Source organism: Thrips palmi, unplaced genomic scaffold (assembly GCF_012932325.1).
Source record: "Thrips palmi isolate BJ-2018 unplaced genomic scaffold, TpBJ-2018v1 HiC_scaffold_11, whole genome shotgun sequence".
NCBI lineage: Eukaryota > Metazoa > Arthropoda > Insecta > Thysanoptera > Thripidae > Thrips > Thrips palmi.
In genome coordinates this window covers 3,619,272-3,642,787 of record NW_023144622.1, presented here as the reverse complement: position 1 = coordinate 3,642,787, position 23,516 = coordinate 3,619,272, and the positions used below count along the sequence as shown (strand labels likewise).

Below are 23,516 nucleotides of genomic sequence, written 5' to 3'. Positions count from 1 at the left end.
GCAGTCGCCCTGCACTGCAGCACCCAGCTCGCTCGGCCTGAGGACCACCCCAAGGACCTCCACAGCGGGAACCTGGAAGTTCTGGTGGCCGGCCCAAATGCCGGGGGCCCCATCGGCTGCCAGGGGGCATCAAAGACGCTCCTGGGACAGGCTCCTTTCCGGACCCGCCCGCCTCGGAGGTAGGCAACCCAGCGTGGCCGCTTCCCCTTCGTCCATCCCGACGACTAATCTGTCACTGACGTCGTGGAATATTTATACTCTCCCCTCCCTCTTTCCTGAAATGAGATCGGACAAACGTCAGTCGGACAAACGTCGGGCGGACAAACGTCGGGCGGACAAACGTCGGGCGGACAAACGTCGGGCGGACAAACGTCGGTCGGACAAAAATTTAAGTGAAGGGGAGGGCGGACAAATTTCGGCAGGACGGACAAACGTCGGACGGACAAACGATGTACACCGTACTTCCGGATCGGACGTTTCCGTTTACTACTGTGTTGATTTTATTTCTTCGAGGTTTTTTTTGGGGGGGAGGTGGGGGATGTTGACCGAGTGACCAACTCTCCGCGCAGGGCAGTGGCAGCATTTGCATCGGGCACTGCGCAGCGCGGCGAAGCGCGGCGAAGCGCGGCGCAGCGCGCTCCAGATAATATAGCGTCATTTTTCTGGCGGGCTGCGCGGCTGCGCGCGTGCCAGTGGCACTGTAAGGGCACTGTAGGGCACCGCAACAAACTGCGCCGCTTACAGCGAGTGGCGTGGCCGGGCGTGGCCGGGCTGGAGAATCCATCTCGCGCCGCGCGAGTGCCCCGGACAAAGTATTGCTCCTGGAGCCGCGGCGGCGATCCCGCTCAGCGTTTCCTCGCTGTCTCTCTCGCACACGGCATTCCCCGTGAGTGCGAGGGAGACAGAGCGACGGCACGGCGCGCATCATTCGCGCTAAACGAGGCGGCGGTTGGCGGCCGGCCAGCGCGGTCAGGGGTGGCGGTGGGGGGAGGGGGGGACCACCCCGGCCTCCCTCGCACCGCATCGGGTTGACCCCTATCTGGAGGGCACAGCGCAGCGCGCAGCACAAGAGCAGAGAACAGAAGAGAGAGCGAGAGGGGGCAGAGCGGGCAGGGCGGGCAGGGCCCTCCCCCGCCCCCTTTCCGCAGTGCATGCTCCTGGAGCGACGGATCGGGGCCACGGCCCACTGGAGGCCGGCAAATTGCGGAAGTGGGAGCGAGAGAGATAGCGAGTGGTGGCGTCGGAGATGAGAGAGAGAGAGAGGGGAGAGAGAGAGAGAGAGAGAGAGAGAGAGAGAGAGAGAGAGAGAGAGAGAGAGAGAGAGAGACGGAAAGCAGGCTCGCGGGAAAGAGGAAATCTGAATTAGGATATCAGTGTCGGCCCGGACTTATTTGTCTTTCGTTGTTGTTGTTGTTGTTGTTGTTGTTGTTGTTGTTTTTGTTTGGCGGAGTGGTGCTAGTGAGTCGGCGGGGTGGCACGTCCCTGTGCTGCAGCAAGCAGCAGCCCTGTCGTCCCGTCCGCGCCAAGACCTCCAGCAGGCCGAGCAGGCACTGCACTGCATGTTGTTTGCGCGCCGCCCGGTGCATAAAAACAAAAAATTCCAATGCTAATCGCATTGCTAGGTGGGTACTCTTTGGGCCTTCCTTTAGAACACCCTTGTTACGGAGTGCGATTGGCCGCCTCAGTTTGGGAGCGGTATTGCAGCAAAGTTTGTCGAAACGCTAACAAAGGTGTAGAAATCGTGGTTTGGCTGCAGGCTGCAGCGGCAAGGCAGAGATCCTACTAATGACAGAGCGCGGCGCCATCTCGCTTCCCTAATGCCTCCGAGTCGGCCAGAGTACCCGGCGCTAAACAATTCAGACTTAGGGAGGCAGCCGGTCTCTCCCGCCAGCACGGGTGCGAGAGAGGAGCCTCCCAGTCCGCCGCACAGGGGTGCACAGGGGTAGCTCTGGGTGGCGCCGCCCGGCGTCGAGGCTGGCCGAGGCTCGAGGGGTGAAGAGGCCTGGCTGCCGCCGTGGCGCCCCCTGCCGGCGGCGGCGGGAAGCGGAAATCGGCGAAATCGCAAACGGACGCGGAGCCGCAGCGGCGGGACTACCCCACGCCGCAAGGGCCACGCTCCGGGCGTCGCGACGCGCAGCGGCGGTACCCCGCGCCGCCGCCAGAGTGGAAGCAACAAGCAGCGTCGCGACGCCGCGCGCCACCCCGCCTCGCCGCACCCCACCCCACCCCGCCCCGCGCGGCATCATCCGTATTCCGGCTACTCAGGTCGGCCGTGCAAGAGTCATGACGCCTGAAAGGAGCAACCAGGTTACGCTGCCTTCGGTACCTTCGTCAACAAGCAACTCCTCCGAACTGCCTCGACGTCTCTCTGGGCAGGGAGCTGGGTTTTGTACCAGTGGTGTCGCCACGAAGAAGGCGGAAATTCCCACGATACACCAGCATTGAAAAGGTTCCCGGCATCTCAGCCCTCAGACCGCCTGCAAGGGAATATTTTGGATTTTCGCGTTTTGCCCCTTTGTTGTTGGCATGTGTATGTGTGTGCGCGGGGAGGCGACGGCGGGGCGTACGCACCACCGCACCGCGCCGCGCCGCCCGGACGCAGCCCTTGAGGGCGTAGTAGGCCAGTGCCCTCCGGTCCCCCACCCCCACCTGGGCCGCCCCACTCTGCGGGCCCTTTCGTTGCTCTGTCTCTCTCACACTCGCGGGACGCCCCATGAGTGCGAGAGAGACAGAGCGACGGGCCCGCGGCAATGCGGTGCCGGTATCAGCCGGCCGGCGTGGCGAGGAGGTACCCTTCCCCTGTCGAAACCCCCCCCCCCCCCCCCGTCCCTGGCAACGTCCTTCCTTTACTCTTCCACTGCGTTCCACTCAGTTCCGGCCTCCTCCCCCACGCCCTGCGTCAGACAGAGCGCGAGCATCCTCTCTGGCTTCCTCTTTCGGTAACCAATAGGCGACCCCGGCCCGGGGCCCCGCCTGCCCCGGCTGGGGCCCTGAGATATTGGGCGCAGTCGCGCGTTGCCAAGCAGCAACTACCCCGGCCAACCTAGCCCCCTCCCCCTCGCTTACAATACCCGTCAACCACGCAAACTTTGATCGATGCGTCAAAGAGATTTGGAAGCCCCGCTAAAACTAGCAACACTCGTTGCCGGCGGGGAGAGGGATAGACTGGGAACTGAAAGCGAGCCACGGAACGGAGAGCCACCCCCAGCCGCCAGCATCCACCGCTAAAAGCACTAAAAGCCCGGAGTGCTGGCGTCGGCAGCGGGCTTAGTAGCAGCTCACCCCGAACAGAGAGTCCTCCGGTGCTCCGTCTCTGATATATTGAGATATTCGAAAATATTCGGCTCGGGCCGGATCACTATTTTCAAACCTTTGTCACTGTTTTGACCAACTTAGAGGAAACACTAACCAACAACAGTCCCTTCGAAATCTTCCGCCACGTGTCCTGGTAAATTTTCGATGAGCGCATTTTTCTCCGAAACCGGCTGGCTGAGTCATATCCGGCCTTCCCTCTGGCTCTCACTCTCCGTGTCGTCACCAGGCGTGCCTGGCGGCTGTCACGCCTCCGCCATGGAGCAGGCTGATTCTGGACCCGCGCGCTCTGTCTCGCTCGCACTCACGGAGTTCCCCACGGGGGGTGCGAGAGAGACAGAGCGACGCGACGCTTCTCGGAAGACCACAGGCGTGGCGATAGGTGGCGAGACGACATAAGCGCGGCGGCCGGGCTAGCGCAGTCAGTGTACGCCACAGCCGTGCCCCAGCCGTGCCCCAGCCTCGCCACAGCCGTCGCCGCAGTAAGTCGAACCAGTCCTCATCGCTCTCTGCTTCTCCAGCGATGCCCGCCAGACTCTTCCGGGCCTTCCAGTTGACCGGCGGACGCGGCGGCCTGGAAGCCTGGAGGGCCTGGAGCCTCGCCTGGAGCCTCGCCTGGAGCCTCGCCTGGAGCCTCGCCTGGAGCACTGACGGACACGATTCGCTATTTTTGCCCCACTTTCCCCTCCCCTCCCCTTCGCCCTGGCAGGGCCGGCAGGGCTGTGTGTTGTCCGATTGGGCGGCCATATCTCGCATGTGGGTCGTAACCCCCTCCCCTCCCCCTCTCAGCCCTTCCTTCTCTTTTGGGCCCTGTTTACCGAGGGGCCTTGGATGGCGTGAGGCTGCAGGCTGAGTCGTCGCTGCGTCTCTCTCGCACTCATGGGGCGTCCCGTATAAGTGCGAGAGAGACAGTCGGAATCCGTCTTCTGAGCGACGCCGCTGCGGCCAAAGAGCAGCCGGCGCCACACTGACGAAGCAGTCCAGACAGCCCCCCCCCCCCCCCCTTTTCCCCCCCGGTCTGGTCCCGCCCCTTAATGGGCGCGCGAGAAAGTTCTTTATCTGCTTATGGCAAATTTCACAGTGACGCGCACCCCCTGCCCCTGATGACGCCCCGCGGGTGCAAACGGGACGGAGAGGAACGCGAGCAGGGGTTGGCCGTCACACTGTGCGCCACGTCGTTTAGTGTGTTTGTTACTGCTGCAGGTACACCTCGCCTTTTTCCTTATCGTTGCCGTCGTCGAAGCCATCGTCGCAGCAGCCATGCGCTCCGTTCCGCTCATTGGTGCGGCCCTGGCGCTGCTGTGCCTCAGCACGGTCGCCGAGGCACAAAGCACAGGTAACGGAGTCCTGTTTGTTTTTCCTTTCTGAGTCCGCTAATTTTATGATTTTTTTTTTTGCTCATTATGCCTGTGGTTGTGGTATATTTTTGTATATTTGTGCCTATGGGATCCCGACTTGTGCTTAGTTTGGGAGCGGTAGGCCTGTTGCCGCAAAGTCGGGAAAAACGGTGACAAAAGTGTAGAAACCGTGCATGGTTTTGAGCTGACGAGTCGGTTGCGGGGTTTCAGGGGCGCGCAAGACCGTCCACCAGTTGGTGTACGAGACGCTGGACCCGGTGGGCTCGAACGCGGAGGCCGGCTCGGCGGCCTACGACCCCAGCGTGGCGTGGGCCGACCGCATCAAGTCCGTGATACGGGCGAAGCTGGCACGGCTGCGCGCCGGGCTGCGGACCCAGCAGGGCCTGCAGGACCAGCAAAGCCAACAGAGTCTCCAGGAACAGCAAACCCTCCAGGACCAGCAGACGCTCCAGGACCAGGGCCAGCAGTACCAGCAGTACGAGTAGCGCGTAAGTCAACCGACCTGTCTGTCTGTCCGACGGTCTGTCTGTCTGTCTGGTCTGTCTGTCTGTCTGTCTGCCCGTCCGTCCACGTCTCCACCATGTTCCTGCGACCGGTCATCCACGGTAGCGCACAGGTCGTCCGCTGCAGGTGCGCGTCGCACCAACAGGCGCTGGTGCTGCTGACTCCAGCGGGTCTCCAGCAGGACTCGAGGCCGCGCCCCGCCAGGCCATGCTGGCCGTGCTGGCCGTGCGAGTCCATGAGCGTGTATCGATGCCCTGGGACGTCGCCGTATGAATCCTTAAAGGCCCCCGCCCCCTGCCGAGCTCCGCCACACCTTATTCTCCTCCGAGCGCCGCTGCCTCCAGGCTAACCTCCAGGCTGCCTCCAGGCTGCCTCCAGGCTCTCCACTTTGAAACAAGTCCACCTCGGCCGCGGGCTGCCAAGCCATGGCAGAGCCATCCCACTGGAAAGCAATAATGAAGCGCGAGAGAGACCGCAAGCTTCCCTCTCTTCCACCGCCCTTTTTCTCTTTTTCTTTCTTCAAAGCGCGCGGCTCGAGAGACACTCCCGGGCACTCCTCATCTTACTTCGCTCTCCCTCCCGCCATTTTCTTAAAATCATTTTTCTCTTTTTTTTTCCACTCCGCGCGTGTCGCATAATTTTCATACCAGCGATCTTTTAAATCGAATTTGCGCGCGCGCTCGTCTCGTCGTGTCTCCGGGCGGGGCGGGGCGCGGTAGGGTGTTCGCCGAGACCATTTTCTCGGGTAATGTCTCTCTCGTCGCACCCCTTCCCCCGCTCCCCCACCCCCTTGCTCCGGAGCAAGGATTAGAGCACGCCCGCATGATAAATTGGGGCAGGCAGAGCGACACAGATTGTACAGCGCGTACGTGTGTGTGTGTGTGACGTACGTGGCACATATGAAACGTGTCCCAGAGCCACCGATGAGAGACACGCATGGCAACGGGTGGCCGCGCTGGATTTAATAGCCGCCCCGACCGGTCGCTCCCCCCCCCCCCCCCCCTTCCACCCTGATCGGCATGTAAACCACCACACCGACCGCAGCGCGCCTGAAGTGGGCCATGGGGCCGCCGGGTTTTGATCGCCGCACTACGTAAATCACTTTTACAAGGCTTTCAATGTTTTCATCTCGGGGAGGGGGTGGGGCCGGGGTCGTGTTCTGGCCTTCGCTTACATTGTTTGCATAGTCCGGCCACCCTACCCCGCATTTTCATCGTTGGGCGTGGTCAGACCCGTCAACTCTCCTCACCCATTTTCCCCTCCTCGACCGCCCCACTGAGAAAAGCAATAAGTCAAAATATAGTTTTAGTTATTTCGACTAAATCCTAGTGAAAAATTACTTAGAAAACCACGGTTAGTTCGATTGACCTAAAACATTTTTTGAAAGTGCGGCCCTTTGTAGCCCAGACATTGTTTCCTCGCGGTTTAGGGACGGCCCCCATCCATGCATAATGCTCCGGGGGGCGGGCAGACCCCTGGCAGCCCGGAGGGGCAGACTCGGGGGGCAGGTCCATAAACAAGGTGACTTGTGCACGGCTGCATGGCGTTAGCGCTCGGCCGCATCTTTAATGCACGCCGGGGTGGTTCAGTTAGCCGCGGGGTCGAAAGGGAGGGAGAGGGGAGGGCTGACGGTAACGTCGGGTACTTCATGAACTGCCAGTAGCGGTCTTAAGTAATTGCTTTCTCTTCCCAGGGAGTGCCAGTGTCGAAAGAGCATGCCTCCTAGCTGGGCACAGCGGGCCAGAAGACCGGTGGAGGCGGTCAAAATCCCGGACGCGTTTTGAGCTCCAGAGTCGCTAAATGGGACTCGAACCGAACGTGTGACCCCACCAATGGATTCCTCGTTCGGAGAGCAATCCATTGGTGGGGTCACACGCCCGATTCGAGTCCTATTTAGCGACTCTGGAGCTCAAAACGCGTCTTGAGTTTTGGCCGCCTCCAGCGGTCTTCTGGCCCACTGTGCTGGGCAAAGCAAAGGCAGGCTAAGGTTGGCAACCCTCTCGGTGTCCTTTCGGGACCAATGGTGGTTCCACTTACCGGAGTTGTCCGGGGCGTCGGCGCGCAGGTGGTCCTCGTGCGCCACCCTCCGCGCGCCTCCGGGCGGCCGCAGCCTGGGCGCCTCGGGCTCTGCAAGCAAAGCAAGCAAACAGCCGCAATTAGGCGGGCGTCCCGAACACATGGCGTCGCATTGCAGCTGCAGCAAGCGCCCCCCCCCCTTTCCCCCCTTCGAGGCGAGACAATGTGGACGGAGACGGCGGGCGGCTCGGAGGCCGACCGGGTCGGGGAACTTTCTGTCATGAATTCCGCTGCAGCCGAACGGCACGGAACGGAACAAGGCGGATGCGAACAGCCAGTTTCTGGCTGAAATTTGACCATTTTCACTTTTTGCCTGACAGATTTTTTTGTCCATTTTTCCTCCTTGGATTCCATTACGTAAAATGTTGAAAAAAAAATCCGTCTGATGAGCGGGATGCTAGTGTGCATTGTGCATTGGTTGACCTTTTTAAAAAGACAAACAGAAACTGAGGGATGGTTATAAACTGAAAGGCAGAGTCCGCCGGGACCTAGGTCAACATCCCTCGACCGCTGCCGACTCGACGCCGTCCTCCCCGCGGAGTTGGACACGGTTCACCTCTCCGAGGGTCCCGACGTCCGCCGTGACGGACCGGGCCGATCGGCGAGCCGAGCGCTCCAACAGCGAAGGAAGCCCTGCAGACTCTCTCTTTCTCTCTCGCACTCACGGGGCGTCCCGTACGAGTGCGAGAGAGGCAGGCGTCCACGTCGACTTGTATTACTCTGTTTTCCCCCAGGCCTTCCTTCCTCGCCGCCGTTCCGCCGCCCCACGGCCCCCATGATAAATCCATGGCGAGGTGGGGCCGTGCACTCCAGCGCCATATTTTCATTTGCTGGAGCCTGGAGCCTGCAGCCCGCCGCTGGAGCCGGAACCGTGTTTCCTCGACGCGGGACTCCGCCGCCGGGAGAAGGAGAAGACGGCCCCCGAGCCGCACGAAATACAGCAGTGAAGTCCGTGTCACTTTGTGCCTCGTTCGAAATACAGCAGCCGCACGCGGAGCAGGAAAAATCCGTTTTCCACGTGACTTTTCCGGGTTGCTGTTGTTTTTTATGGGCTGCGCTGGGCCGGGCGAACCAGGGCAGGACTGCCCCGGACAGGCCGGGCCGTAAGTAGGCGACGGAGAAGGTCAGAACCACGCCTTGCCGTACGGCGTACGGCCCCGGCCGATTTATGGCTCTCTAAACAGCCAGCCGGCACTGCTTCGTCGCTCCGTCTCTCTCGCACACCATTCGCAGCGCCCCACGAGTGCGAGAGAGACAGAACGACTGAGTCGGTACTACTGCTTCGGCTGGCCCGACGACGCGGGCACACAACGGCACGATCAGTTGTGGTCTAGCCCGTAGTGGTAATGGTAATGCGCGGGCAGGCAACGCGCGGGCAGCCGCGGCCAGCGGGTTGCCTATGCGCCGCTCGTCGGGCGCTCGGCTCGGCTCGGCGCGGCCGGCACCGCTCTCACAAAGGCCACCGAGCACTGCGCTCTCTCTCTCTCGCACCTGTGCGGGACGCCCCATGAGTGCGAGAGAGAGAGGAAGCAGGCTGGCTGAGCCTTAACAATGCGCTGCCGAGAGCAGCCGCCGCTTCCTCGTCTCCTCCTTTCTCACCCTCCGTATTCGTGGCCTTTTCTACGCCTGCCTGTCGCTCCCTCTCTCTCGCACTCATGGGGCGTCCTGTAGGGCTGTGAGGAAGACAGAGCGACGCCCCCGCTCAGCCTGCAGGCCTCTCCCATTCGCCCTTCCCCTCTGGCAGGGCTCCTGCTGCTGCATTGTAATGGACAATGACACACAATCGGCCGAGACGCAAGCAAAGGCGAGGAAAGGAACCTTTGCGAAAATGCCTTCGAAAACGCCTCATGAGAGGGAAGCGAGGGGGGAAGTGTCTGGGAACAATCTATTCATCTCCGTCCGTCCGCCACCAACCGCCAGGACCGCCGAGAGACGGGCAGGGTGCTCGCCGGCCGCGCGAGCAGAAGCAGAGCTTGAAGCAGAGCCCCCTGCACTTGAAACGAGAACTGACTTCATGAGAAATTGAGCCCGCGCGGCGCAACGTCAGAAACAATCCTGGCCAGCTACGTTTCCCAGAAGACAAAGAACACTGACGTACATTCAGTCAGGGCCGGGTCGATGACCCGACCCCTCGCGGCCCCGGCCACTGCCAGCCCAGGGGTAGGAAGGGGAGGGGAGGGGGCGGGTGCCGAAGACACGGAAAGCCCCCGTAGTTAGTTCGGATGGCACACCAGCGCGGCAGCATGGCGGCAGCGCCCCGGCATGCCCTGGCCCACGTCATGACCGCCCTTCCCCAGGCCGAGGCCTGTTCAACCGGACCCTTTTTCGCTTTGAGCTCTCCGGTCCGCAAACAGGACTCGAACACGTGAGAGCACCAATGGCTTCCTCGTGGAAGGAGCGATCCACTCTGCAAAACGCGAGTGTGTGTGGACGCGAGATGCCAACCACAGCGAGGTCTTGGAATTCCGAATTCCAGGACTCCAGGACTCCAGTGCTCCAGCAAGGCATTATGAGCCTGATGCGCGGCTCTCCCCCACTGGAATAAAGGCGGTGCCTTCCCCATCCCGGCTCTGCTCCGGCCCGATTTCCATGCGCCGCCGCCACGGCCCGGGTTTACTCAGCGGCGCGGGGAGGAGAAGGAATAAAAAGATAAAAATCTCATTCAACGAACGTTAATGAAAGCAGATGATCCATCGCGTTTTACAACTGCTGTGATAGCCGAGAGGTTAGAGACGTGGGATCGAGTTACCGCAGGCGGGCGTTCGAATACCAGCGTCATATACGTTTTTTCGACTTACTTTCCTAAGGGTGGTGGTTCGAGGCCATCCGAGCGGAGCCGTGTGCAACAGACCCACATGCCGGAGGTTCGACTCCTAACAAATATTTCCATTTAATTTTACTGCCTCACCCAGTGCGATTGAAACCCGTGAACGTGAGCCCACTCCGTGCATGGGACGTGGTGGTCCAGGGAGTAGAGGCGTCGGTTCCCAATGCTAGGGTCGACGGTTCGACTCCCCCAACTTCTTGCGAAATTTTGACCGGGTCGGTCGAGTCCTGTTGCGTCAAGAACCCACCTCACGCCGATCCCCTCATCATGGGCCGTGGTGGCCGAGAGCGTAAAGTCGTGTGATTCCGATGGCGGGGTCCGGGGATCGATTCCCATCATTTCATTACCTTTTTCGGCCGCCTTCCTCCCATTGCAACTCAAACCCGTCGTCCAACACGCTGCCAGACGTACAAGCGTGATAGCGTAGTGGTCAGAGTCACATTCACCTGGCCTCTACGCTGTGGGTGTCTAAAAAGCAATCCGCTTCGGCGGGTTGGCCTCGGCACTGGAGCGATGGAGTATTTGATCCATCAATCCAGACCATCCGGTGTGTGGTTGCGGGTGGTGCCTCCTTGACTCGTCGGGGAGGCGATGATAAGTCCTTTGAAGCTGGCCTAAAACGCTGTATGTTCGGTACGGGAGCGCCGGACAGTGGGGGTACCATGGGGTACACAACCAACCCTACGAAAACAAGAAGCTCCCACCAAACCTCTTCTCTGTCTGAGTCTCTCTCTGTCTCTCTGTCGTCTCACTCTACGTCCCGCCCCTCTAAGAGCTTTCGTACTGGGTGCTCTCACCCAGCTGCCTGAGCTTTGGGGTCCTACTGGGTCCCCCGGCGAACGCTTAGAGTCGCTGACGGGATTAACCCCAGGTACCTGATAGCACCGGTTCCCATCCCGAACACCGAAGTAAAGCAGGAGGCCTCCCCATTAAGACTGGGGAGGGGGTGTAGAGTTCAATTTTTTTCTTTTCCCTTTCAAATTTCTCAGTCAATACTCGTTCGGTTTCCTTATACGGGGTAGTATGCGGGCTCATTCCAAAGATAGTAATTAAAATTGTGTATGAAACAAAATATATAGACCCGAGCGAGGTGGCCGGTGCCTCCTCCTCCTCCTCCTCCTCCTCCTCATCGAGACCGTCGAGCCTCACCTGGCGCTGGCCCCGGCCCCCCGGACGGCGGCGGCTGGCCGCGGATCACGGCGTCGTCCTGGCGAGGCCGCGGACCCGTGTACTCGTGCCAGCGGTACGTGCTGCGGTACTCCGAGTGCAGCTGCAACAACAACAACAAACATCAACAACAGTTCAACAAAAACAACAACATCGGAATGGGGGGGGGAGTCCCTATCGGGCAGCAGCACCCGGGCCTTCCCGCTGCAGCGAGGGCGTGCCGAGCAACAAGTGAGGCGCCACGCGTGTATCCCGCGCACGGGGTGTGGTGTGTGTGTCCGTGCGTGTAAGTTTGTTGTCTCTGTCTGTGTGTTTTTAGGCAGAATCATGGACGCGCACGACTCAATCTCCCCCATCAATCATGAATACGGAAGTCTCAATCACACACGCTCGCATGCGTGCACACAAACAAATACATCACGCAGCCGTTCGCCGCGAGCACCGAGTCCAATGTTGGATTAGAAGATAATAATAATAAGAAGAAGAAAACCGTCCTACGATTAAATTGATCATAACTCCAACAGCTGTAATAGCTAGAGCGTTGATTGCCTTTCAATCGAATTTCATTTGAGTGGTAGTTTTTTCTTTGGAGTTTCTTCCGTGTTTGGCAGTGACGCAGGCAAAGGGGACTGTTCAATCAGACTGCCCCCTGTGACGCCGGCGCTGTCCACCCCGCCCCGCCCCGCCCCGTGTGTCCGGAAGGGGCGCCGCCCGTGGCCCGGCCGGGCCCGGGGGAAAATCGAAGTGCAGGCCGGGCCCGGTCACGACCACGGGCGGGCCACGGCGGGCCCAGGCGGGCCGCGCCACGCTGCGTATTCAACCCCCGATAGAACACCCCCTGCACCTCCGGGACCCTCCCCTGGCCTGCCGGGCCTGCCAACGGCCCGCCAAAGGAGGTATGGGTGCGGCCAGGCCTCGGCCGGTGGCGTCGATACCTCTCGGCCACCGCGAGGCACTGCAGGGCACCGCCGGCCACCGCCGCAAACGATCGCGAGTCCGCCGCGCCCCGACCGCCAATAGGCAGTGGCGTAGCCGAGAGCGAACAGCGAATACCTCCGCACCCTCGCGGCCTATCGGGCATTCCAGCTCGCCGCCCCAAGCCCGTTACCTCCGCAATGTTCGCCAACTCGCACACACAAGTTTGAATTGCGGCGCGGCCGCGGCCCCGCCGCCCCACGGGCCCCCCGGAACCACCAGCAAAACCGACCAAAACAATGACCTGCGACGCCATCGACCACCGGACAGCCAGGTCGCCGATAAGTTGCACGCAATCGGGGGGCTCTGCGCCGCGAGCCCCTTCCGGGCCCACCATGCCCACCAAAACATGGCCCCACATGGGCGCCCACATGGGCCCCACCAGGACCCCACCAGGGCCCCACCAGTGGGCCCCACCATGGGCCACCATGGGCCTGCCCCAGGCCCCACCATGGGCCCCACCATGGGCCCCACCATGGGCCCCACCATGGGCCCCACCATGGGCCCCACCATGGGCCCCACCATGGGCCCCACCATGGGCCCCACCATGGGCCGCGGCACGCCAAAGCCATCGATTCCGGTCGCCACGGATTATTATTACTTATCAGGAGGGCCGGTGGTGGCGATTCGGCGGATCGTCGCGGCGGTTCTCAGAAGCAGCGGCGTAGCCAGGGGGCCCCGCCGGGGGTGCCAAGGGGGCGGCCATGCATGTTTCAGCAGCACTAGGCCGCGTGCCGCGTGTGCCGCCGTTGCGTGACCGCAGTGCTCTCTGTCTCTCTCGCACCCACACGGAATGCACCGTCAGATCCATACCACCTGCAGGGCGGACAGTCGGACAGGTCTGCAGACGAGCAGGCCGATAGACAGGCCCACACACACGCACTCACACAAACACGCCGACACTAAGTGAGACGATTATAACGTCTCAATAATTAAACCAAGAGTTCGACGCCGTCCTTGGCGAGTTCTCGGCAACAACAGTGGGGCGGCGGTGTCCAATGCGGCAAGTTGTTCGGAAAGCTTTTTGTGGAGCCTCTCTCCCCTACAGTGTACACAGTCGGTTCACCTCCAACACTCGAAGCAGCGGCAGGGAGCGGGGCTCCGCCTCCGTCATGTGCATGCGTGCCTGTAAGGGCCGCCGCGCCGCGCCACGCCACGCAACGCTCGGGTTCCGTCACTCAATAGGTACAGACACGCGCGGGTACCGCCGGCCGAGGGGGTGGGAGAGAGGGACAGAGGGGTGGAGGGGTGCGACCCGCCAGACCCGCTGCTTCTGCGGTCGCAGTCAGACTGACCGGGAGTGCGGCCGAGGGTGGGCGGGGTGGCGGGCACGTGGAGTAGAGGCCTGGCGGGCCTGGCGGCGGCGTTGTGTATCGGCTCTGGAAGGGGGCCTCCGTCACCTGGGCGGGGTGCGGCGGGGCGCGGCGGGGGCGGCGGGGTACGGCGGGGCGCGGCGGGGCGCGGCGGGGCTGCATGAAGGCAGGGGTGCGAGCACGGGGTGCGACCAGGCAGCCAATAACAACACAAGCCACGCGTCGCTGGCTTTTTAGGTCTTTAGCGCGCCGTCTCCTCACGGCCAGGCAGGCAGTGGCAGGCGCTGGCAGGTAGTAGGCGAAAAAGCGTCGCTCTGTCTCTGTCGCGCGTCCCGTGCGAGCGAGACAGAGCGACGAGACGCGCCGTTCGGAATGCTGCCGCCGCTGCCTCTGACACGTGAAGTGTGAAACTGCGCACCCACCCCGTTAGCGCCGTGAATGGCCGCCCCGCTTTCTCGAGGCCGGCGTCGTCATCGTCGTCGTCGTGTTGGAGTGGCGCTCGCTCCACTCGCTCCAGCGCGCCCTTGAAGCGGCACGGCCAGTCGCAGGCCCGCGAGGCCGCGACGGAGGACCCCCGCCCCCCTAATTTCTTTCTTCCCCGCCGGCCCCGCCTGGCCCCGCCCCAATTTCGGCCCCATTCATGCAGGCCGCGCAGTCCCCTCGCAAAGTTCTCCGGCCGGAGAGATATCATCGCGGCCCTGAAATGAGCTCGTTAGTTTGCTTCTCGCAGGTCCAGGACGTCCAGGGACGCTGCAGGAGAAGAAGGAGAGGAGGTACAAAGTGGAGGGGGGGGGCGTTCCGGCTTGGTGGCGTTCCAACTAGTACAGCGTGGGCCCCGCGGGGGGCGCGGCGCGAACACGACCCGTCATCAGACGGCGTGGCTGCGAGAAATGGCCCTCAGCCTAATGCATATATCAAACTAAATAAAACTGCTCTCGGTTGAATTATGGGGTAAATGATAACAGCGAGGCGAGCGCGTCCGCGCGGTCTCACTCCCGGGTTGTTGCCACCTCTTCATCTCCTGCCCTGCGCCAGCGCAAAGCACACTGCGAACGCACTGACCACACCACAGTGGGCCAAAACTCTAGACGCGTTTCGGGCTCCAGAGTCGCTGAATGGGCCTCGAACCGAACGTGTGACCCTACCAATGGATTGCTCTCCTAACGAGGAATCCATTGGTGGGGTCACACGCTCGGTTCGAGTCCCATTTGGCGCCTCTGGAGCTCGAAACGCGTCCGGGAAGTTGACCGCCTTGGACCCCCGGCCACTCCCTTTAGCGGGCGCGGGGGATGCGGTTATCCGCGTCGCGGTCTTCCTCTTCCGCCGCGCTAAAAGTTTGAAAAGCATGTTGCGCACCACATCCTTGGCAGAGGCTTCCCTTTGAAGCTCATGCTGCTTGCCCCCCCTCTTTTTCTTCCCGGGAGGACTTGCTCAACAACGAGCGCTTTGCGAACAACGTCGCTGTTGATCCTCCCCGCTAGCGCAAAGGGGGTAGTTATATGCTGAATACAGGCCCGTAAATCCCACCCCGTGCCGTCCCCCCCCCCCCCAAGCCCCACCCCCTGACCAATCCCCCACGACACTGCCCCACTGGCCGCTGCCAAGCGAACATGCACAGGGCGAAGCTGCAGTAGTTGCTGCACTGACAAAAAAAAAAGTGGCGGGCGACACCTCGAATTTCATTTCCCAGCAGGGTATACTGCCACCGAGCCACAGCCAGCGCGGGGGCAGCGAGAAATCCTAGAAATCCGCGGGAATCCGCGCGAATCCTCCGCGCGCTAAATCACGTTGCCCCCCATTGTTTAAACGGGTTTCCGCGGCTGCAACAACAACAACAACACCGCCTCGGAATGAGGGCGCCGACGACAGCGGCGGGAACGGCGGCGACATCTCGCCGCTCTGAACAACGAACTCTACTCGAATTATTCTGAACGAGCTGAGCGGCAAGGAGCGCGGCGCAGGTTCAGATCGAACAGAGAAGCCGCACACGCTAATGGGGGAACCGGGAACCCAAACAAAACGAACTGGTTGGAACTGGGGCGCGGCTGGGCTGGACACCGGACGCCGCGGCCACGACGACGGTGAGCCAGGGAGAGGGGAAATGGCTTTGAATTTCCGGGTACAAGTTTTAGAAATACAAATGAAATTTCATGCGAATTTAATTCGATGGATCGCTGCTACACCCACATATCGACGCAAAGAACTTCGCGCTGAATTAAATCGAGTTTTTGAAGAACTTGGACTGAAAATTTGGGTGTGCAAATTTTTCAGAGTCACATCTCCCCCGGTCGGCGAGCCTACCTTGGCCAGAGAGCACGCCAACTCACTCATTTCGAACAAGATAAACTTCACGAAAACATCCATTCCAACTGCATGGAACGGGGTTTTTGGTTTTCATTCACACACATGAAAAATACCGTTTCTGCACTCACTGGCCCTTGCTGCATGTCCGAACCAAGGGCGCCTCTTGTGTGCAGCGAAAGGTTAACCGGCTTTTGCCGCTTCTGCCCTTCCGGAAAGGGCCGGCCGAGCGAGGGCCGTGGTGGGTCGCGCGGCCAACTATCTCAAACTGCCTCTCTGGCGTCACGTCAAGGAGTGCCGCCAAGGCGAAGAGCCGCCCATCCTTATCAAAGTTTGCCGGCCAGAATCTTGGCGCGTGTCTGATTAGGCGCTTTGAGTCACTCGCAGCGTCCAGAGCCGAATGTAAACCTAGTTCGGGCGGGGCTCGCCTCGCTCTTTTGGTGGTCTCGCTGCTCGCCTCAAAGAGCCCCACCAAGTTGCATGTCGACCGGGGGGTTGCCTCTGCGACCGGGGGAGCGTGCGGCAAGGCCAGCAACGACGCCGCCTGTACTGCGGACACCAAGTACTTTGGCTGTCGTAAAAAGTCACCCCTCCGGACGGGCCGGGCCGCGCCGGGCGGGGGGCGCTACGCTAGCCGGGGCGGGCGCCGCGACTAGGCCGCGCACTTCCGGGCTCCGGCTCCGGGCTCCGAGCTCCGGGGTCCTTCCCTCGGGAGATCCGGGACGACGCCGGGCACCGTAACGGCTTGGAGGGACTCGTCCAGGACGCGGTGCACCCAGTGCAACCGCCCCGTCGCACGCGCCGGAGAGTGCATGAGTCACTTTGTACAGTGTTCGCCACAAAGAAGTGTGCCGTCGGGTCAAAGGGCGGTACAAACGAACCGCCGTGATGAAAAATGCAGTGCAGGTACACAGGCCACCCAGGTCGATGAGTACGTCTTCTAGGTAGGTACTCCTCTGCACCCTACACCAACAATACGCTCTCTCTTGTTAAAGTACATCATGTGTATCCTAGCTGACACTCTGGAATGACACAAACGGTTACAAATCGGTCACGAGACGTAAGAATGACAACAAACTGACGCATAACTTCGTCGAAATTTTGACCTCGGCTAGTCGAAATAACGTCAAGATGACGGTGAAGTGGCTTCTTCGGGTTGCCGAGGCCCGGACGGCAGAGACGGCTTCGTTGGCTGTGCCGGCGTGAGGCTAATTTACCCATTCCGTACAAGCAGCACACAAATCACAGCGGTATCGCCGCCTCGGCCGTCGGCGCCGTCGGCATGCCCAGGGGCCCAGGCCCAGGGGGTGTCGCTGCGCGTTTCCGCCACCACACCGGCATGCCCCGGCATGCCAGTGGCGTGGACGCGGGGCCGCGGGGCCGCGAGACCGCGTGCTCGGCGCACACAAATAATGCCAGCGCTGCCACGCTGTCCACGCCGGCGGCGCCCTTGTGGTAGGCCGGGGGGCGGAGGGCGGGAGGCTCACCTTGTCCACCGGCTTGGCCGGGCAGGCGCGGCACAGGTTCCAAAAGGTGCCGATCATGGCCGTGGCGGGGTGCGGCGGTCACGTCGGGATGCTGCGACGGCCAGGTGCTGCGCGGACGCGCGTCCTCGGCGTCCCGGGGCGTGCCCTGTCGCCGTGCCCTGTCGCCGTGCGCCAGTCACCGGCACCACGGCACGCGCCACTCCAGGACGGCGGCGTCCTCAGCGTCCTGACTCTGCGAGGCGACTCAGCGAGGCGGTGGCTGCGGCGGCACGGCGGCGAGGGTGAGTGAGGCGCGGGGCGGCGCGGGGCGGGGCGGCGGGGGCGGCGCGGAGGGGTGAGTCCGCGAATCGATAGAGAGGCGCCGTGCTGCCGCCGCGCCGTGCCGCCGCTCCGCCGCCACCCCAACCCTGCCGCCACCCCCACCCCACCCCACCGCACGCCACCCCGGCCGCCGATTCTGCCGCCATGCAGCTGCAGATCCTGCAGCCGCCCCGCGCCGCCCTGGACGCCCTGGGCCATGGCGCGTCGCTGCAGCGCGGCAGCGCGGACTCAGGTCCAGTCCTCCGCAGGGACCATCAATATGCCAACACAAAGCACCCCGTGACCGTGGACGCCCTGCCCATGCTGAGCCCCTTTCATGCAGTCCCTGCTGCAATGTCCACTGCTCCCCCTCCCTTTTCCGAGTGCCAGCTCAGGTTTGCTTGCACTGACCTACAGTGCGCCTCTCCTAAGTAAAAAAGCCATTTTTATTTTATTTTTTTTTTGCGATGCGTGTCTTGCGATGTGCTGCCCGTGATGTCGTTCGGCTGCGGTCCGCACTTTCGCACCGCGCTCGCGCGCCGGTTCATGCAAGTCAAGTTCCCGACGTACAGTCCACGATGAACGGCCGGTGCTGGATTTCTCGAGCGATGATCAAGACCATGGCTATCCCCAAAGAAAATTGCCCAAACGCCAGCAATGCGTTGCGACTCGCTGCCACTCTGGGAACTGCTCGAAAGTCCTCCGAACAACAAGTTGCAGCCAGGCAGTCCGAGGCCCGAGCCCCGAACATGTTCAGCGGATGCTTCAAGTTAGTGGCATCCGCTTGTCTGCATAGCAGCCACAACTGCAAATTTTACTTGGTGTCCAGCTTGGGTTGAGAGTTGCTGTCACTAAGCAGGGATTAAATAAATGATTGAGCCCACTGTTTACTTAAATATCGCCCGTCTGATTTGTCCCAGTTTTTCAAGTTACGGTACAAGAGAGGCCAGCAACAGTTGCTGCGTGCTGAGTTTCTCAGGTTGGCAGCACTACAGTGTCGTGTCTCGTGACCTTGCTGTGCAGACGGCAAATGTTTTTCTTCTGCTGCTTGTTCATGTTAGGGCAGTGCCTGTGTACGAATGAATTTCGATTGTTCAGAAAATATTCGCAACACTCGCAAATGTGTTAAATGGATGGAAAAAATCGTCTGTTAACGTCGATTCGCCTGCACGTCTCATAATGTCGTCACACTCTTCGGGCTGACCGCTGGGAAACAAAGATTACGATTTTAGCATTGCCCAGAATTGCCATTTAAGAAAGATGTCGGCTGCTTCAGGAGACAAAACTGTCAACAAGGTGGCCCTTTGCTCCGCGATCTTCGCTGGATTTGCTTATGTCGGCTACTCAGTGGTGCGGACGGCCTTCTGTCGGAAACTAGGTCGACGCGGGGAATGCGAAGGTTAGAGTCAGCATTTCCACTACACATTGCCATCTAGTTCCAGCAACTGCGTCTAGCATATCATGATGTACTTATATTTTTCAATTAAATAGTTGAAGGAGTTGAGTACATTTAGATTGACTTATAATCTTGGGGCCTGTCTAATCTCTGTCGCAAAATGAGCAACAAACGCATTGCTAAAAATGTTTCTTCTTGCAGGATATGAACAAGGGGAGCATCGCCTGTACTTCAGAAGGCTATCTCAAACAACCCAGACAGATGTTCTACTTGGAAATCTTGATCTGGATGCCGATTCAGGGCGAATTGTGCTACGCCCTCTTACCGTTCAAGAAAGGATACGGGATTTAAATTGTCGAGCAAGGATGTTTACCGACACAATGCTTGCCATTCAGGCTGGCGTGCCCTCCCCAGGACAAAGCCCCAAGACCGGCCCAAGGAGCCTTCAGGTAAAATCAGTTGGATTTTCAACTGACTTTAACTTTTGACAGCTTCTAATATTATTTTAAGAAGTATATGATTCTGGTCTCATGAAAGTTGATTTTTCTGTTGCATCATACAGTGTTCACCATGGAGCTCCCCTCGCATTTTGAGCCCAGTTGATGTTCGCACATTCCTAGCCAGCCGGTCAACAGAAAATCTGTCTGGCCTTGGCACTGGTGATTCTGGCACTCTACGTATATCAGGTGGAGACATGGTGCTTGTAGCGGGGTCACCTATGCATCGCCGGTGGATGCGGCGCTCAGTGAGGCATGGAACCCCAGTCAGTAGGAACTCTCGGAGCCCTGAAACTCCGCGGCACCGAGATGATGAAATGAGGAGGGAAGCTGAACGACTTTTACGAGATGACGAAGAAGAACTCAGAATGAGATTGGACACAGTTGGACATCGTGATAGGTGAATAATTTGTCCAGTACTTCTCAGTTGATTCTTTGTCTGCAAAATGTCTGATCTTTGATTATGTTTCAGGGTGATTTCTGTTCATGAGGCCAAGAGCCTGATAGCATTGCTGCACAGCAGTGATGATGCACTCCTTGAAAGAACATTAACAACTATAGCAAATTGTAGTACATTTACAGCTAATCAGGTGATTACCATTGACTTCAATCTCAGAAAAAGAGAAGTTTCTGATGTGTTTGATCAACAATTACACATTTAATATCGTGTTGCAGGACATGATTCGGGAAGCTGGTGGACTTTTCAGATTGCAAAATCTTCTTCAACATCCAAAACAAAATATTCAACTGGCAGCCATCAAAGCTCTTGCAAATCTTGCCTTAAATCAAGAAAATCAAAAGGAGCTTAAGGTAATTTTTAAATCAACAAAAGTACTATAAAGATGTTCACTTTTAACAGACATTAACAAATCTTTCAAATTATTTCAGGATGCTATTCCCATGCTTCTTTCTTACGTCAATAGAAGTGATCTAGCTAACTCTCAAGTTGCTAATGGTGATGCGACTGATGGCAAGTCTCACAACAGCAACCGAGGAAGCTTTGGTGGTATGAGTGAGGCTCTCCTACTGGCAGCTCTAGTGGCACTCACCAATGTAGCTGTATTAACAGACTGGCACGATGAGTTTTATATTGCTCTGCATTCTTTATACCGGCTTGTTGACAATGGGAACCCAGCAATAAAATTGCAATCTCTCAGATTGCTGATCAACCTGTCTTGTAATGAGGACATGGTACCTAGCCTGCTTGCTGCACAGGTTAGTTTAAGCTACCATGTTGCAGCACTGAGGTGCACAATAGGAAGCTTTGGTTTCATTTTGGACCTAAAGGGAGTGTCTCTTGCAAATTAAAGAAAGATAGTCTCTTATCTTTGTGTTCTAATTGCAGGCTCCACGAAAGCTCATCTATTTGTTGGATCCACACACTCAAGAGGATATACTATTGCGAGTGGTAACTCTATTGGCTAATCTAACAACTGCCGCAAAGCAACAGCAGTTGGACCCAACAGTGGATCTTCCTGCAGAGGACAAGGCTGCATCTCCTGATACCATGTATGTATACTATAACGTACTGAAGATTTTACTGTGCATGTTCCACTAGAAATTCTGCTAAATCCCATTTTTGTGTTTGCAAGGTATGCCGCTATCTTTGGAGTCAATGTGCATGAGAAGATTGTGTCTAAGTCATCTGTTCTTTCAACACAACACACCCATGAAGATGTGAGATTCCAAGCGACAAAACTCTATGAAGCTGTCAAATTGTAAGGCCAGTTGGACGGTTTTTTTTTTTCTTTGCAAGGAGCTTGCTAAACCCTATTAGTTGCAATCATTCCACCAATTTATGCCAAAATAATCATAAACCGGGTAATTTTTCTCATTTCTTATGATTATTCTCATCTACCTTTCTTGTGCCACTCTTCCTAGTCATGTGCAGGACTTGTATAATTTATCCTCAAGAAGTTGGACATGAAAGACAGGTGCAATGCAATCCCAGTTTCTAGCTTAGATGTCCTCTGTCAGTTTAAACTGTTCAGCAGAGACAGGATCACCAAAGCTCATATTTTGACTTTTCTTGTGAACAAACATGTGGTGTTTCTGTAAAGCATTTCAGACACCCAAGCTACTTCCAAGTTCCTAAAATAGTCAGTTATTACAAAGGTACTAACAAAACTGAAATCCATGTTTGCATTACAAAACGCTTCGATTTATTTAATTTATGTGACTGTTTATTAGTGAGAGGGGCTCTACTACTGCATTTTCTACAATTAGTATGGAAATACCTTACCAATCATTCCTGCATAGTCTTCAGTGTGCTGTTCTTTGATATTGTTAAATCCTAAGTGTGTGATCTAGATCTATTAGACAAATTAACTGTCCACAGCTCAGCCTGCTAATGATTGAAAATTTATGATGGAATGAAAAATTCCTGACTTAAGTCAAAGCAATAAAGGAGTTGCAGTTCACTGAGGAGTTTGTAATTCTCTTATGCCATATTTTAGTTGGTTGATGTTCTTAATTTTGGCATACGCACTTGTTCATTTTGGAAACAAAATTTTGGTTGAGCTCATGTTGCAGTGACCTTTACTGATCCTTCTGATGTTAATGTGTCAGTGTAACATACTAGAGTTTTCCAAGAAAATATGCATTGTAGAAGCAAAGTTAAACTGGACCTGTGGCTGTGCCTGAATTTATATATTTTAAGCAAGAGAGGGTAAGAGTTTGCGCCATTTGTAAATGTATTACAAATCCAGATGATAGTTTGATTATTTTAGCTCCTAGACGCGTAGATTAGGAGATTTTAACATTACTCACTAGCTACCAAGTTCTGCTCTTCATGTGTGAGAATGTTCAATTCCAAAAATTTATTGTGTTGCTGGGTGCATTTACCACTTGTTTATGGTTTCTTTGTTGTTCATGCCATTAATTTGTTGTTAGTAGCCCTGTGCTATATTTGGAAGGTATTAGTACCTATGTCATCTCATCCATCTATCCATCCAAGTGCTGATAGTGAGTCAGTATCGCTCAATGAGTTCTTAATGTTCTTGTATTTTCCACATGCCGCATTCATTTGGTCATTTTATTATTATATAAAGCCTTTGGGTTTCATACACAAATGATCAATTTCAGTGAAGTCAGCTTCAATTAAAATATGACTGCAGATGTACAGTGCATTTTAGCTTGAACAAGCTATCAATTGGACAGTATTTTGGTTTAGTTTATGTGTGAATGTGAATAGAAAATTCAAATTTAATGGAACTCTCTTGAAACACATGCTGTAGATTATCTATGTATTTAAGCTCAATCGCACGACACTTTTAACAAGATTTCAATTCATAAATGGTGTTTATCTGAATCAAGAGTCCTGTTTTGAAAAATTGATTTTCAAGTTTTTAAAAGTTTATGAAAAGCTACTCTCTGTCTGTGACCTTAATTTTGATAAACACTGTAATGTGATCCAAAGGAAATGCTGCTTTTGCACAAAACTTATGAACTTCTTAGAATTTCTTGGATTAGAAAGGACTCCTAGGAATTGTCATAAGTCTGTGAAGCTATTCTTTGCTTTGTTTTTAGATCTGAAACCAAAATCTAATCCACAACAGAAGTAGTTATTTTTCTCTCTCTCTTCAAGGCAAATGAGCTATCTATTTGTTAAGAAATAGTGGGTAAAAGAAAAGATACTCAGATATGAGAGGATTATTTTTGCTTGTGGCTGTTCATTTATATTTAAATGAGTGCACAGGTTTACTATTTTATTCTAGTCATAATTGTTGTTAACTGTATTATAAATATAGATTTATGGATTGTTAATATGAAGTCAAATCTCATCTCAGGCAGTGTCTGTGAGCCTAAATTATTTTACTGCTTGTCTTGGTGTGTCAGCAATGTGTCTGTGCTGGCTACAGAATTACTTTAATTTTTTATTGTGTACAAGTTGTACATTGGTGGGGTTCTCATGTGGATGGATTGTGAGTTGTTGGGTGTAGTGATATTTGAATAAATGGTGATTACAAAACAGAAAATGCCTTTTGTGGTGAAGTCTTTATTG

General features: G+C 56.9%; 2 protein-coding genes across 2 annotated transcripts; both read left to right on the top strand.

Annotated features, from left to right (window-relative positions):
* The first annotated feature begins 3,712 nt into the window (after positions 1-3,712).
* LOC117639416 lies at positions 3,713-8,256 on the top strand. The gene is made up of 4 exons (XM_034375039.1): positions 3,713-3,794; positions 4,516-4,648; positions 4,881-5,158; positions 7,985-8,256. Exons 2-3 carry the CDS (start codon positions 4,573-4,575, stop codon positions 5,153-5,155), a joined length of 351 nt encoding a protein of 116 aa, XP_034230930.1. The 5' UTR covers positions 3,713-3,794; positions 4,516-4,572; the 3' UTR covers positions 5,156-5,158; positions 7,985-8,256.
* Positions 8,257-18,634: 10,378 nt separating this feature from the next.
* Positions 18,635-23,490, top strand: LOC117639603. The gene is made up of 8 exons (XM_034375437.1): positions 18,635-19,019; positions 19,218-19,465; positions 19,579-19,913; positions 19,986-20,103; positions 20,189-20,323; positions 20,402-20,728; positions 20,859-21,022; positions 21,106-23,490. Exons 1-8 carry the CDS (start codon positions 18,881-18,883, stop codon positions 21,233-21,235), a joined length of 1,596 nt encoding a protein of 531 aa, XP_034231328.1. The 5' UTR covers positions 18,635-18,880; the 3' UTR covers positions 21,236-23,490.
* The last annotated feature ends 26 nt before the right edge of the window (positions 23,491-23,516 follow it).